Source organism: Blennius ocellaris, assembly GCF_963422515.1.
Source record: "Blennius ocellaris genome assembly, chromosome: 6".
Classification (NCBI taxonomy): Eukaryota; Metazoa; Chordata; class Actinopteri; order Blenniiformes; family Blenniidae; genus Blennius; species Blennius ocellaris.
This window is the reverse complement of record NC_137655.1, coordinates 23580836-23593306: the sequence shown is the minus strand read 5'-3', so window position 1 is coordinate 23593306 and position 12471 is coordinate 23580836. Positions and strand designations below refer to the sequence as shown.

The window sequence follows — 12471 nt, the reverse complement described above, 5'->3', positions numbered from 1 at the left end:
ATATATGGATTTCTTGAGGAATTCTTGAAACTTATTTCAAAGTTTGACATTAAACAACCAAGATGGTATTGTCATTTGGTTTATGAATAATTAAATATAGTGGTAATAGGAGATGCTTTCATGGGGAAACTGGCCAAAGGCATCATTGTGTAGAATGTTAAAAGCCAAAGGGTTTATACAAAATCTCAAAATCCTACACAAGCAAAATTGAGTGAAATGTGTTTCTGTGTTTTCTGTAAATGCCTTAAACCTTCATCTATTAGTTTTCAAACATAAAAAAACATGAATCAATAAAGAAGTTTTCAAACACGATCACTTGCCCGATAATTGGTTTATCTAAATTTTTACGGTAATTTTTCAGTTTAAAGATTTTTAGATTTCAAGACTTTAGTTTCAAGTCAGTATAAAGATAAACTGTCACACGATAATGATGAACTAAACTTTTTGCTAAGTGGTGTAACATTGATATTTCAATGGGCTTCAGCCCTCCTTAATGATTCCCTATACCTTATTACTCCCCTTCTATGTAATGTGTTACTTCTAAAGGAACATTAAATGTGACATACTATATTTGGTGTCTGTGGTTTTTTTTAAACTGATATATGTGCAGTAGTTTTTTTTCATAAGTTACTGAAGTTCAAGCACATTCCTTCACATTTTCAAATGGAATACAATCAATTCGGTGCACTAACAGTGAACAAGAGGTGATTTTATAAAGTCAAAAAGTCAACCATTGTTGTGTTTATGCCATTACAAGAAATACTACGAAATAATACCTTAATAATAATAATTAACTTTTTTTTTCATTCAAATAGTTCCTTCCATTTGGTAGTTTAGATAGAATATTTGTTCTGTGCAATGAGTTGATATAGTATAATGATATATGCATATGACATATGCAGTTTGTTCTCTATATAAAAACTCAAACGTGGATGAGCCTTTCATCAGTTTTTGTATTTCCATTACCAGTATTATCTTCCAGACTTTGTGTTCACTTCCTTTCTTGAGTAAGTTTTACCTGTTAAATGTTATTCTATATTTATTAGCAAGCTTTGATAGTCTGTTTATAGTGTTGTGTTGTTACAGATGTTTGCTGCTCCGCCTTATCGCACTGGAAATGACACAGAAGAAGAGTCAAGTGTAAAGTCAAGCAATACTAAAAAGAATACAATTCACATATCTCATTATTTGCAGAATAGCAATAAACGTTTTTTTTTTGTGGTATATCATGATTTTCCCCCTCTCTATAACACTGTATTTTATTCAGAAACTGTTGCAGAAACAAAGTATTTGGTCACACTTTTTGTCCTGAAAGGACCTGAAGCCTACACCACTATTTCCTGAAGAGGTGAGAGAAAACTGAATGGAAACCAGGCAGCTCTGCTAATGTGTTAACTTCAGTATCAAATGTTGGCCTAACAAAGCAAATATGTGGATCTGTGTGTGAGCGGTAAGCCTCAAACAAAACTTAATCCAGATAAAACAAGGGGTGCTTTGTAACAATCTTATCTCGGGTTCATAAAACAAACTCAGTCTGCTTTTTTTTTTTTTTTTTAATGCGCTTTAACCTCCCTCACAGTCCAGATGTTCCCAACAATGGACAAGAAAGGTGTCATTTAAATGAAGAGAAAAGACTGCCTTATTTGAACTTTCTGGCGGTTGGGAGCTTGTGTAGTTTATCTGTTATTCATCCTAATACGCTTTTGCCTGAACACAGATCAGGTTTGAATGAACTTGGAGCCACACAGGAAGTGTTCACCGACTGAGACCGTCAGTATAGACACATGGTGATGGCCTCTGGCCTGATCAAACCACAAACCTAACATTAGCCCAGTTTTAGTTGCACAAAATTTATAAAAGCAGGAAAAAAATATCTAATTGAATAAAGCTGACTTTGAGTTCAAGCAGCACTCCCAGGACAATGCATTTGTTTATGGCACCTGTCAGACGGAGCAGAGGGAAAACTCGAGATAACTGCGTGACAGTGTTTGACACAATCTTGTTGTCAATTCAGATGTTGAAGTTAATTTATTCTGCAATGTGCTGTAAATTAAAAACATTTTGTGGCAAAAAGAATAACATTCTTTTGTCCTTTGGGCTTTATAAACTTACCTGAGTTTATTAAGTTTATACAAAGAGGCATTTTTTATGGTTGAACACATTCTTTTGGGAGTATTTTTGGGTTTTCAAAGAAAGTTTAATTTGCTTTGCATGTTCTTTTGTTACTTTGAAGAGTAAATGTGTTTCATGGGAATGGATCCTAAACTCAATAATGATGTAAATGAACAAGACATTAAAAAAAGACATTACTAATCACATTGTTGACCTTTTAGCATGTATTTGTCGTCAATATCCATCTTCCTCCATCAAACATGTGGAAAGTGATATTTTTCCAGCCTGTGTTTAACTCCTGGATTATAATTTGATTTATTAGAGCCGATAGCTACACAGTCAGATTAAGATAGTGTATTTGAACAGAAAATGTGGAAAAAAACTTTAGTTACATGCTCATCATGTGTTATTGACATTGATGGAAAACACATTTAATGATGCTTGTTTGTAATTTTGTGACTCAATCTGATATGGAACCACTGATTCAAGGATAATTTCAGTTGTATATGATAGAGAAGCCACTATGCCCGATATGTCTTGATTGACTGAGGAGATATGATCTTGATATTGCGGGAAACTTTTATTCTCCATCTAAATCTTCCTCTTTGCGCTCATAGCATTTTATTGTGGCTCCCATTTTAAGGGATGGAGGTACATGAAACGCCCAGGGCCAGTCGCCAAGCCTCACGGTAGCACCCATGGTTACAGACCCATGGAGACAGGACCTCCATGGTACGGCGGCGTCCCTCGACGATGCCTGTTTAGAGCCTGGCTGGCCTCCAGAGTCAGCCCTCTTGACGAGACACACACACACACACACACACACACACACACACACACACACACACACACACACACACACACACACACACACACACACACACACACACACACACACACACACACACACACACACACACACACACGTTCAGATGGAGGGGTGTGATGATTGCTGTTAGGTTCAACTACTTCAACTGTTTGCACTATCGTTTACTTATGTTGTGCTCTTTCCCTCTGGTTGGTCAGTTTAACTCTAACATTATAACTTGTTTATTTGGTGATCTGTCCAGGGTGTATCTACCAGAGTCCTGCAACTTTGAGTTGGATAAAGAGTGTGGATAGAGTTCTAGATTTTGAGCGACAGCATCTTCTTGCCGACGTTACATCACAGTCTTTCACAGTCTTCTTAGATTGATCAGCTGCAGTGGGAGGAACTAAGTTGTTTATGAATTACATGTCACCAACTCAACTTGACAAGGTTGACAAGCTTGAGTCAAGGAAACTCCAGTTAGATTAATTTAATGTTCACTACTTGATAAATAAAGGTACGGCTTATTGAAATAGTTTGCTCACAATGACAATCATTTCACAGAGCGTCAAACTATTTTGTTAATTTATGTATTTTTCTCAGGCTTTCCTGAATTATTTTTAGTGACATTTGCTTATTAAATTACAGAGTGATCCTTACTGAGTTCGCACAGGTTATGAGATTAACTGCATGCGTCTCCTATAACATTGACTGACTGAAATGAAAAGACGAGACAGATCAGAAGATGCACTGAACAAATGGCGCCACACAGTGGCCAGAGTAAGAAGTACTGGTCTTTTATTGGCCCTGTGAATTATCTTGATTATATTAGTTCGTCTTTACAAAGCAAACATAATACTCTTCAATGCCCAGTTCCATCTTTTTAACTGTTTATAAAGGTTTCACCTACTGGTTAGGTCGTGTTGTCTTAAATTACATGGATCTTAAACTCTTTTTTAAATTTTATTTCTCAATAAGTCATTTAATAAATATAATAATGCTTTTAGGGAGTCACTACATTTTACTTGTATTTATGAGTCATTATAAGTTCCATATAAAGTTTCTATACACAAAATCGCTGCTGTAATTCAGTGGAGGTGAACTAAATATTATAACAGTTTTTTGTATGTATATATTTGTCCTTACATAATGAAGAGCGCCACGTTTAATTTCTAGGAAGAGGTCACTTAGAGCTGTTTTATTCTTTCAGAATATGTCTTCAAATAGAGAATAAGCGGGTGACGTGTCTGCACAGCTGCTTCCCCTTTTGAATTGAGGCCTGTCCAAAAAAAAAAAAAGAAAGAAAGAAAGAAAGAAAGAAAAACGCAGCTTACAGCAGATAACAACAGATAACCCCGTGGCGCGGTTCTAATAAACGGATAAAAGAGCAGGATATGCAAAGCCGTGCAGTGAAAGCCTATTCACGACACACTGAAGTGCTCTAACAACTGGTTGGACTGGCTTGTACCGCTCCTGTGATGTCATCCAATAGACGAGCGGCTGCCGGCGGCTGAGATGCGCATGTATGCAGTCCACTGCCTCGGCGCGTCACAGCGAACCGCAACTGACAGTTTTCCATGTTCGAGGGGGGGAAAACAGACCACTGAAGGGAAGAAACCAGACCTGCCAAATTCACACCAGCCAGCCGTCATCTGCATCCACCCGAGGTGAATATACTGGCTCTTCTGCAGCATCTCTCCCTACACACACATCTTATGCATCCTTTTATCCCCGTTTGTTTCCTAATTAATTAATGGGGGGGAGGGAGGGAGGGGGGGTTAATGCTGTTTCTCTCATAACGCACAGATGACATCGTAACCTGGGCGGTGAGCTGTACAGATAGCAAAACACGGCGTCTTTGTTGAGGGAGGATCTGCTTGTCTCTGGACATGAATTCGGCCGAACAGACGGTTACGTGGTTGATTACGCTCGGGGTGCTGGAATCGCCGAAAAAGACCATCTCGGATCCCGAAGCGTTCCTGCAGACCTCCCTGAAAGATGGGGTGGTCTTGTGCAGACTGCTGGAGCGGCTCAGCCCGGGGTCCACAGAAAAAGTAAGAGCAACACACATCATCACACACACACACACACACACACCCCCCCCCCCCCCCCGTCCCCACCTCCTCCGCTCCCGCATTAAACCCAGAAACCCGCCCGCCCCGTCGGAGTGTCTGCTGCGCGCAGCCCGGATCCGTGAAACCGACGCGGTTTGTTGTCTGGCCTCTTTTTCTGCCCACTGATCCGTGAGGCAATTTCTTTTGTAGGTCACGGCAGTCCATGTTATTGTCTGCGATGGCAGCACTGTGGCCGCACACACACTTACACACACACACACACACACACACATTGGTACATGTCGGCGCGTTAAAGGAGAAAGGCCGTTGTTTGCGGATCTTCTCCGAAAACTGCAGCAAACAGAATATTGAGTCGTCAAATGTATCAAGGGGTGTTGTTGAACCTTGTCTCGCTTATTAGTCTTTACGATGGAGGCCTAGTTTCGACATGAATTTAAAGGCACGTCTAAAACGCACAACAGGAGCGCGTTGTGGCTTGAAGCGCCTGTTTTATATTCCTCTTTAATCCAGGACGATGCGCCTCGTATGTCAACGTATTTTAATACACACAGTGCACACAGAATAACCATCCAGGGATGAGTGGCTATCTGAGCACAGCCCATTGCTGTAGGAGTGAGCCGCCATTGACTGCAAAGGCGCACTGGCGGAGATGGACCCCTCTCTCCCCTTTTAAAGACACAGCGCAGTCTTTTGCGTGTGCGTTAAGAAAACCACCTTAAGGAGGCAATGTTTTCCCGGACAAATGTTCCGCTCAGAGCTTGCCTGCACCTTTTCACAATCCCGATGATTTACATGTGAAATGGCGAACAGTTTCTTCCATTTTCCTCCTTCAAATTGATTGAATTGCACATTTCTGTGCAGACAGAAGCGCATCAGATGTTTATGAAACTTCAGCCTCCTTAAATGATGGGACTGCATCCTGAATTACGTCTGAAACAGGAACTGAGAGATTAATTTATTTATCCTTGTGATGGGTGAAATCCAGCTTGCTGCTGTTACATATAGCGGATTAAATGTGTTTTATTCCCAAAAAACTAAGAAGATTTCCCAAAACTTGGAATCTGTGATAGGTTAAATCACTGTGCTGTGGAAGGGCATATTAAACTCTTGCTGCTGCCCCATGTGTGGGACATGCAGAAACACATTTAAAATGGGGTTTCTGAGGCCAGAGACGATTTACCACAAATAAGTTGTGTAGCATCCCCGGTTGACTGAAGACCTGACTCCTTTACTGATGGTTCACAAAGTTATATTGTTCACACAAAAACCTATCTTTTCCACATCCATGTACACACCGTAATAGCTAAAAGAAATGAATGAAGAAAACATTAGCATAAGCACTCTGACTTAAACCCAAAGAGACTACAAAAAACAACTACAAACTGCAAACAAATAAATCTACATCGTCTTGAAATGTGTACAAACATTGTGCCTCTATCAACCAGGTGCTTTGAAAAAAAAAAAAACTTTATAAAGTGTAACTTATTTGTATTCTCTGCTGTTTCTGCCTCGTTTCACTGGACTTCCGGCTTTATAGCCCTTCAAAATAAAAGCTGCAATTTCCTAATGTAACTTCCGGAAGAACAAGTAATACCAGCACCTTCAAAAATAAAAACGAACAGTAGTAACAAACTATTTGGATCCCTTCACACTCCCACCAAATTATGCATGTTTCTCAAAACAATGTTGGGAGTAAAAACACAAATAATTTTCTCAAGAATTACCTTTGACCTCTACTAAATACTAAAGTACACACTATAGCAACAAATCTATGAGGTTGTTCATACATTTAACACCTCATACTAGAAAGGATATGGTTATGGAGTGAAGAGGGCTATCAAACAGTCTATAGAAGCAATATTGGCTTCTGAACAGGGCGTTCCACAACAGATGGCCTGCTAGCACACTGTCTCTTCTTTTCCATCTTCTGGTCTCCAAGACGAATCTTCACAGCCACTGTTTTTACAACTTTGGCCAGTCTCCACTCATTCCTTGGAAGATCTTCAGCCTTTTCCATGACGATGTCGCCACCCTTGAAGTTTCTCCTTGGTGAGTGTCAGTGCTGCCTGGTGGCAATATTGGACAGGTATTCTCTTTTCCAACGGCTCCAAAGCTGCTCAGCAAGATATTACACCTGATGCCACCTCTTCCTTGCATACATGTCTTCTCTTATGAATGTGACAGGTGGTGGTAGGGCAACTAAAGGTTTCATGGACAGCAGGTGATTGGGCGTTAGTGGCTCAGGACCGCCTGGATCGCTTAGGTTATTGACTGTGAGCGGACGACCATTGGCAATAGCCATAGCCTCATAGAAGAATGTCCACAGGGAGGAATCATCCAGTCTGTTTGTTGAGAGTGCGAGTGTGGAACGCAGAACATTCCTAAATGTTCAGATCTGTCTCTCCCACACACCTCTAACGTGGCTTGAATGAGGAGCGTTCATCACAAAATCACACTGCTTCTCTGCGAGAAATGTGGTGAGATGGTTAGCATCCAGTTGCATTAAAGCTGCATTCAACAAATTTTTAGCTCCAACAAAGTTAGTCTCTTGGTCACAACGTATTTGAGCCACTGCTCCTCTCAAGGTAATGAAACATCGAAGGCTATTAATGAAGGCATCTGTTGGCATGTCATCTAACATCTCAATATGAACAGCTCGACAGCAAAGGCAGGTAAAAAGCAGTCCCTAACGTTAATTCACTTTGCGTTCTTGTCGGGTTAGAAATGGACCGAAATGGTCCATTCTGCAATAGGTGAATGGTGGAGATGGATTAACCCGCTCTGATGGTAGATCTGCCATCTGCTGCTCTTCAGCAAATCTCCTGAGTTTTCGACATTGGACACACTGGTTCATATGAGTAGCAACAGTTGATCAAGATTTCTTGATAATTGATCAAGAAAAACATCCAGGTGGTAAAGGTTACTTTGAGATGGAAGACATTTTCCGTTGCTGAGCAACTTGACCTCTTGTGGATACACCTGTCGTTGCAGGTCTCTTATGATAACACACTTTGCATTTTCTCGTTCTTCCACCGTTGTGATCTTTTGACTTATTGCCCCGGGCACATCGAAGAAGATGCGCAACAGCCTGCATGACTTTGTACCAAGAAGAGAACTTTGACAAACATTCTATTAGGCTTGATTGCTCTGGTTTGTACATTCAGCGTCTGCACTTTTTTTTCTTCAGGATCTCCCACAGGGGTTTCTGTGAGCACTTCTGCAGCTGGAGGTAAGTCCTTCTCCCATAAGAACTGAGGCCCTGCGAACCACTTTGAAGAACAGCGTTTACTTGCATTTGAACCTCTTGAAGCAAGGTCTGGAGGGTTCTTTTTTGTTGGAACATATCTCCACTGTTGAGTTGTGCTGAGGTGTATCCTTTGTATCCTGTTCGACACAAATGTGTGGAAGCGCCGTGCCTCATTGTTGATATACCCAAGAACTACTTTAGAATCAGTCCAAAAGTTTTCATCAGTGTCTTTTAAGACCGAGCTCTTCCTTTAAAGTGTTGCTTGCTGTCATTGAAACCACTGCAGCTGTTAACTCTAGCCTTGGGATTGTCGTTACCTTTATGAGAGCTACTCTGGATTTTGCTGTTACCAGAGCACAGAAAACACTTCCATCTTCATTGACATATCTCAAGTATGAGCACTGGCCATATCCATATGTGCCTGCGTCAGAGAAATGGAGTAGTTCTTTTTTCACAACTTTCCCAAAGTCAGTTGCAACATAACAGCGAGGTATGTTGATTTTCTCCAAATTTGCAAGATCATCTTTCCAATGTTTCCAAACTGGGAGTTCACCAAGCAGAGGGTCATCCCACATTCACTGTAACACTCTTTTTCCTGTGAGCAGGACTGGAGCCACGAGCCCTCGGGGGTCAAAAATGGATGCAACTGTGGACAGAATACCTCGACGTGTTGCTGGTTGGTCCTTTAAACAGATTTGAAATCTGAAAGTGTCGATTCAATGTGCCAGTGGATCCCCAAGGCTCTCTCCATGATGGGGTCTTTGAAAGCAAGGTCCAGTGCCTCCACTTCAATGGCACATTCTGACGACGGTCTGCTTTGCAGCACTGATTTGCAAACTGCGAGGCAAGAGGAAACGGGTTCTCATTCTCCTTGGCCAGATAATTTAGTCCATAATTGGCGCAACCACTTAATAATGCAGCGCCACAAAGGTGAACTTTCATGCGGTACTCCTGTTGCTCTGTACTCAGGTCTCCATTTTTCCATCATGCAAAACCGGCATCTCAAAATGGCCATATGTGTTTCTCTGGATACCTTCCTCTAAGATGTTCAGGAATCGGATGTCATCTTGAGACACAGTTTTGGTGTCTTTGCCGCTGTCTTTAAAGTCACGCTCAAGAACCTTAAGGGCATCTGAGTCACTGGTGGAAGCTCTCTGACAGCTACTCTGTGGCATATGTTAGTGCTGCTTGATTCATCAAGATGAGCTGGTGCACAACCCACAATGCTCCATCCTAGATCTGTGCAAACTGCGTAAGGTTCGTTATCTCCTCCCGAGATTACTTGCCGTGGTGCCAGTGCCCTTGAGCAGATGTATCTTATTAAGAGACCAACTTCACAATCCAGCTGTGGTGGGATTTCATCTGCTATTGTTGAGAGATGACTCCACTGCCTTGCTGTTTCACAGGTCGGAATGTGTGTTCGATTCACTGGAATCTATAGTGTAGGCTGAAGGGAGATGAATGAGGACTGTTGAGTTGTAACCTCGCACTCTGAGACTGGAAACCTTATCACTGTACACTATTTCATCTTTGACGAGCATGGTGGTTAACTTCAGTTTTACAGGAATTGCCTTGGTTTGTAAGCTGTAGCTGACTTCTTTCTCGATAAAGGTTGTGTCACTTGGTGTGTCGAGCAGAGCGTAGACAAGTTTTTCTGTACCTGGATTGCTGTCAGAAGAAACCCAAACTGGGACAATCATTGAAGTGTTATTGGACGACTCTTCAGTTTCATTGTTGAGAGACAGTTGTTGCTTCGTCGTCTCTGGGGTTCTGGTGTGAGACTGCAGCTTGCTTTGCTCTGAAATTATTATCATGGAGACAGGTTGGATACGGTCCCTTACACGTGACACATGACAGTCTGTGACGACAATGGCTTGCACCGTGGCCTGGTTTCAAAAAAGCAAAGCAGAATTTCTTTTCCTTTACATAAGTTCTATTTTCATCCAGTGTTTTCTCTTTGAACTGAGGACAAGCATGCAGATGATGTTTGGTATCTTGACAGAGCATACATGGCGGCCTTACATCTATGTTTTACTTGACTTCTCTGTCATTCTCAGTAACTGACTGCGTAGCAAAAACACTGGATTTGGTTTTCTCTTTAAAGTGATGCTTGCCCGTATGAGACTCTGCTGTGTGAAGAGCGTGGTAGGAAGTGATGGAGTTGCAAAGTGATCTCTGCTCCCATTAGCATGAATGTGACAAAATCTTGAAAGCTTGGATATTCCTGCTCATTCTGCATAACTTGAGTGACTTGGCGATTCCACCATGACACTGGTAACTTTTGCACCAGTTTTTAATTTTCTTCGCTGTCATTCAAAATGTCAAGGCCTTTTACATGAGGGATGGCTTCTTCACATGCATGAAGAAAATCAGCAAACATCCTAAAATTATTTGCATCCTTTGGCTGACTCTTTGGCCAATGTGCCAGTCTTTCTCGAAATGCTTGCTGTATAACAAAGGGCTGACCATACCTATGATTAAGACGATTCCATACATCGTTGTAGGCCTCCACATCACTTCTGAAAAAGATGCCATTCAAAGTCTTTCTGGCTGGACCTCCTACATACCTTCTCAAATAATGCAGCTTGTCAGCAGAAGAAATGTTCTTTCCGTCTATGAGTGCAATGAATGAAGCCTCCCACTCAATGAAGTGAATTGGATCACCAGTAAACACAGGTGGTTCGGGCATCGGGAGTCTGTTTAGTGAAATAGCATCTTGCACCGTCTGAGCAAGATAAGACACATCTGTCCTTGGGGGAGGTGCAACAGTTGGAGCAAAATTGGGCTGCTGAAAGGGAGCTGAGATCACAGGTTGAGACGAAGAGACACATTGCTGACTGTAAAAGTTTGTATTAGCTGAGAAAACACCTTCCTCCTGTGTTATTTCCTGATTATAACCGAACAATCTAGCTCGTGCAGCTTTGACATCTTTCTCAGCCTTTTGTCTTTCAAGCTCTTGTTTTTGGGCTTCAAGATCTCACCTTTGCTGTTCTTCGAGGAGCTGAATCTTCTCTTTTTGTCTTTCCTCCTCCAATGTCATTGCATAGTCTGCTTCCTTTGCTGCTAACTCTGCTGCAGCATCTGCTCTTTTAGCAGCCACAATGGAGCTTGCAGAGGAATGGCTTGAATTTCATGAATGTTGAATTGGCAGAGTAATTGTGGAGCCATAGATTGAACCAGCAACATATTTCTTCCTCAGCTTACGAAGACAATGTTTTACTGTTTCACTGCCAAACTCTCCATCCAACACCTGAGATCTGTTCATAGGCAATTTTGACAATGTCCTTGTGACTGTCTCACATGCATCAATACGACGTCTTGTCTCACTAGATGGTGTCAGGTGATCTCTGATATCTTCATAACAGTTGGTAATATCTTCTGTACTGCTTTGTAGTGTATCTATAAGAGGTGCAAATTGGATGTCAGGTATGTCTTCTTTAAGCTGTTCCCGAGCCTTTCGTGCCTGAGTTTTCCATTGTTCATAAAGACGTATGAGCCCTTTCTCCTTTTTGTGAGCCTCCTCTGTCTGAAATGCCAGCATCTTTTCTGTGGGAATCCTTGAGTGACCATGGTTCCTCCTTTTCACTGGCTTGACATTGTCATTTATCGGCTGGTCTGAGTCTTTACCATTTAAGTTTTCAGAGGCTTCCATCTTGCGAGTATAAGAGACTACAAAAAACGACTACAAACTGCAAACAAATACATCTACATAGTACTCGAAATGTGTACAAACCTTGTGCCTCTATCAACCAGGTGCTGTGAAAAAATAAACTTTATAAAGTGTAACTTATTTGTATTCTCTGCTGTTTCTGCCTCATTTCACTGGACTTCCGGCTTTATAGCCCCTCAAAATAAAAGCTGCAATTTCCTAATGTAACTTCTGGAAGAACAAGTAATACCAGCACCTTCAAAATAAAAACTAACAACAATAACAAACTATTTGGGTCCTTTATAAGTTGATTTCAAAAAACATCAATATAAACTGAATTGTTTTTAATAATTGTGATTGCCAAGATTTGTATTGTTGATAGAGATCATGTTGGAAGTCCCCCCCCCCCCCCAAAAAAAAAAAATACAAATAAAAAATCATACACAGGCTGATTATCTGTATTTATTTTCCATCTATTTTTGACAATGATTATCTTAATTTGCATTTTGTAGACTTACAGTCACAACAGTAATTGCGCTTAAAGAATAAACACTGAGCTATACTTTAAAGCCAGGGGTGT

General features: G+C 41.2%; 1 protein-coding gene across 1 annotated transcript in view; it reads left to right on the top strand.

Moving 5' to 3' along the window:
• Window positions 1-4481: 4481 nt before the first annotated feature.
• arhgef7a (Rho guanine nucleotide exchange factor (GEF) 7a) overlaps window positions 4482-12471 on the top strand; it is a 38790-nt gene continuing 30800 nt past the window's right edge. The window contains 2 exon segments of the mRNA XM_080498469.1: window positions 4482-4587; window positions 4689-4974. Coding sequence (XP_080354595.1) covers window positions 4810-4974 — 165 coding nt within the window. The 5' untranslated portion in view covers window positions 4482-4587; window positions 4689-4809.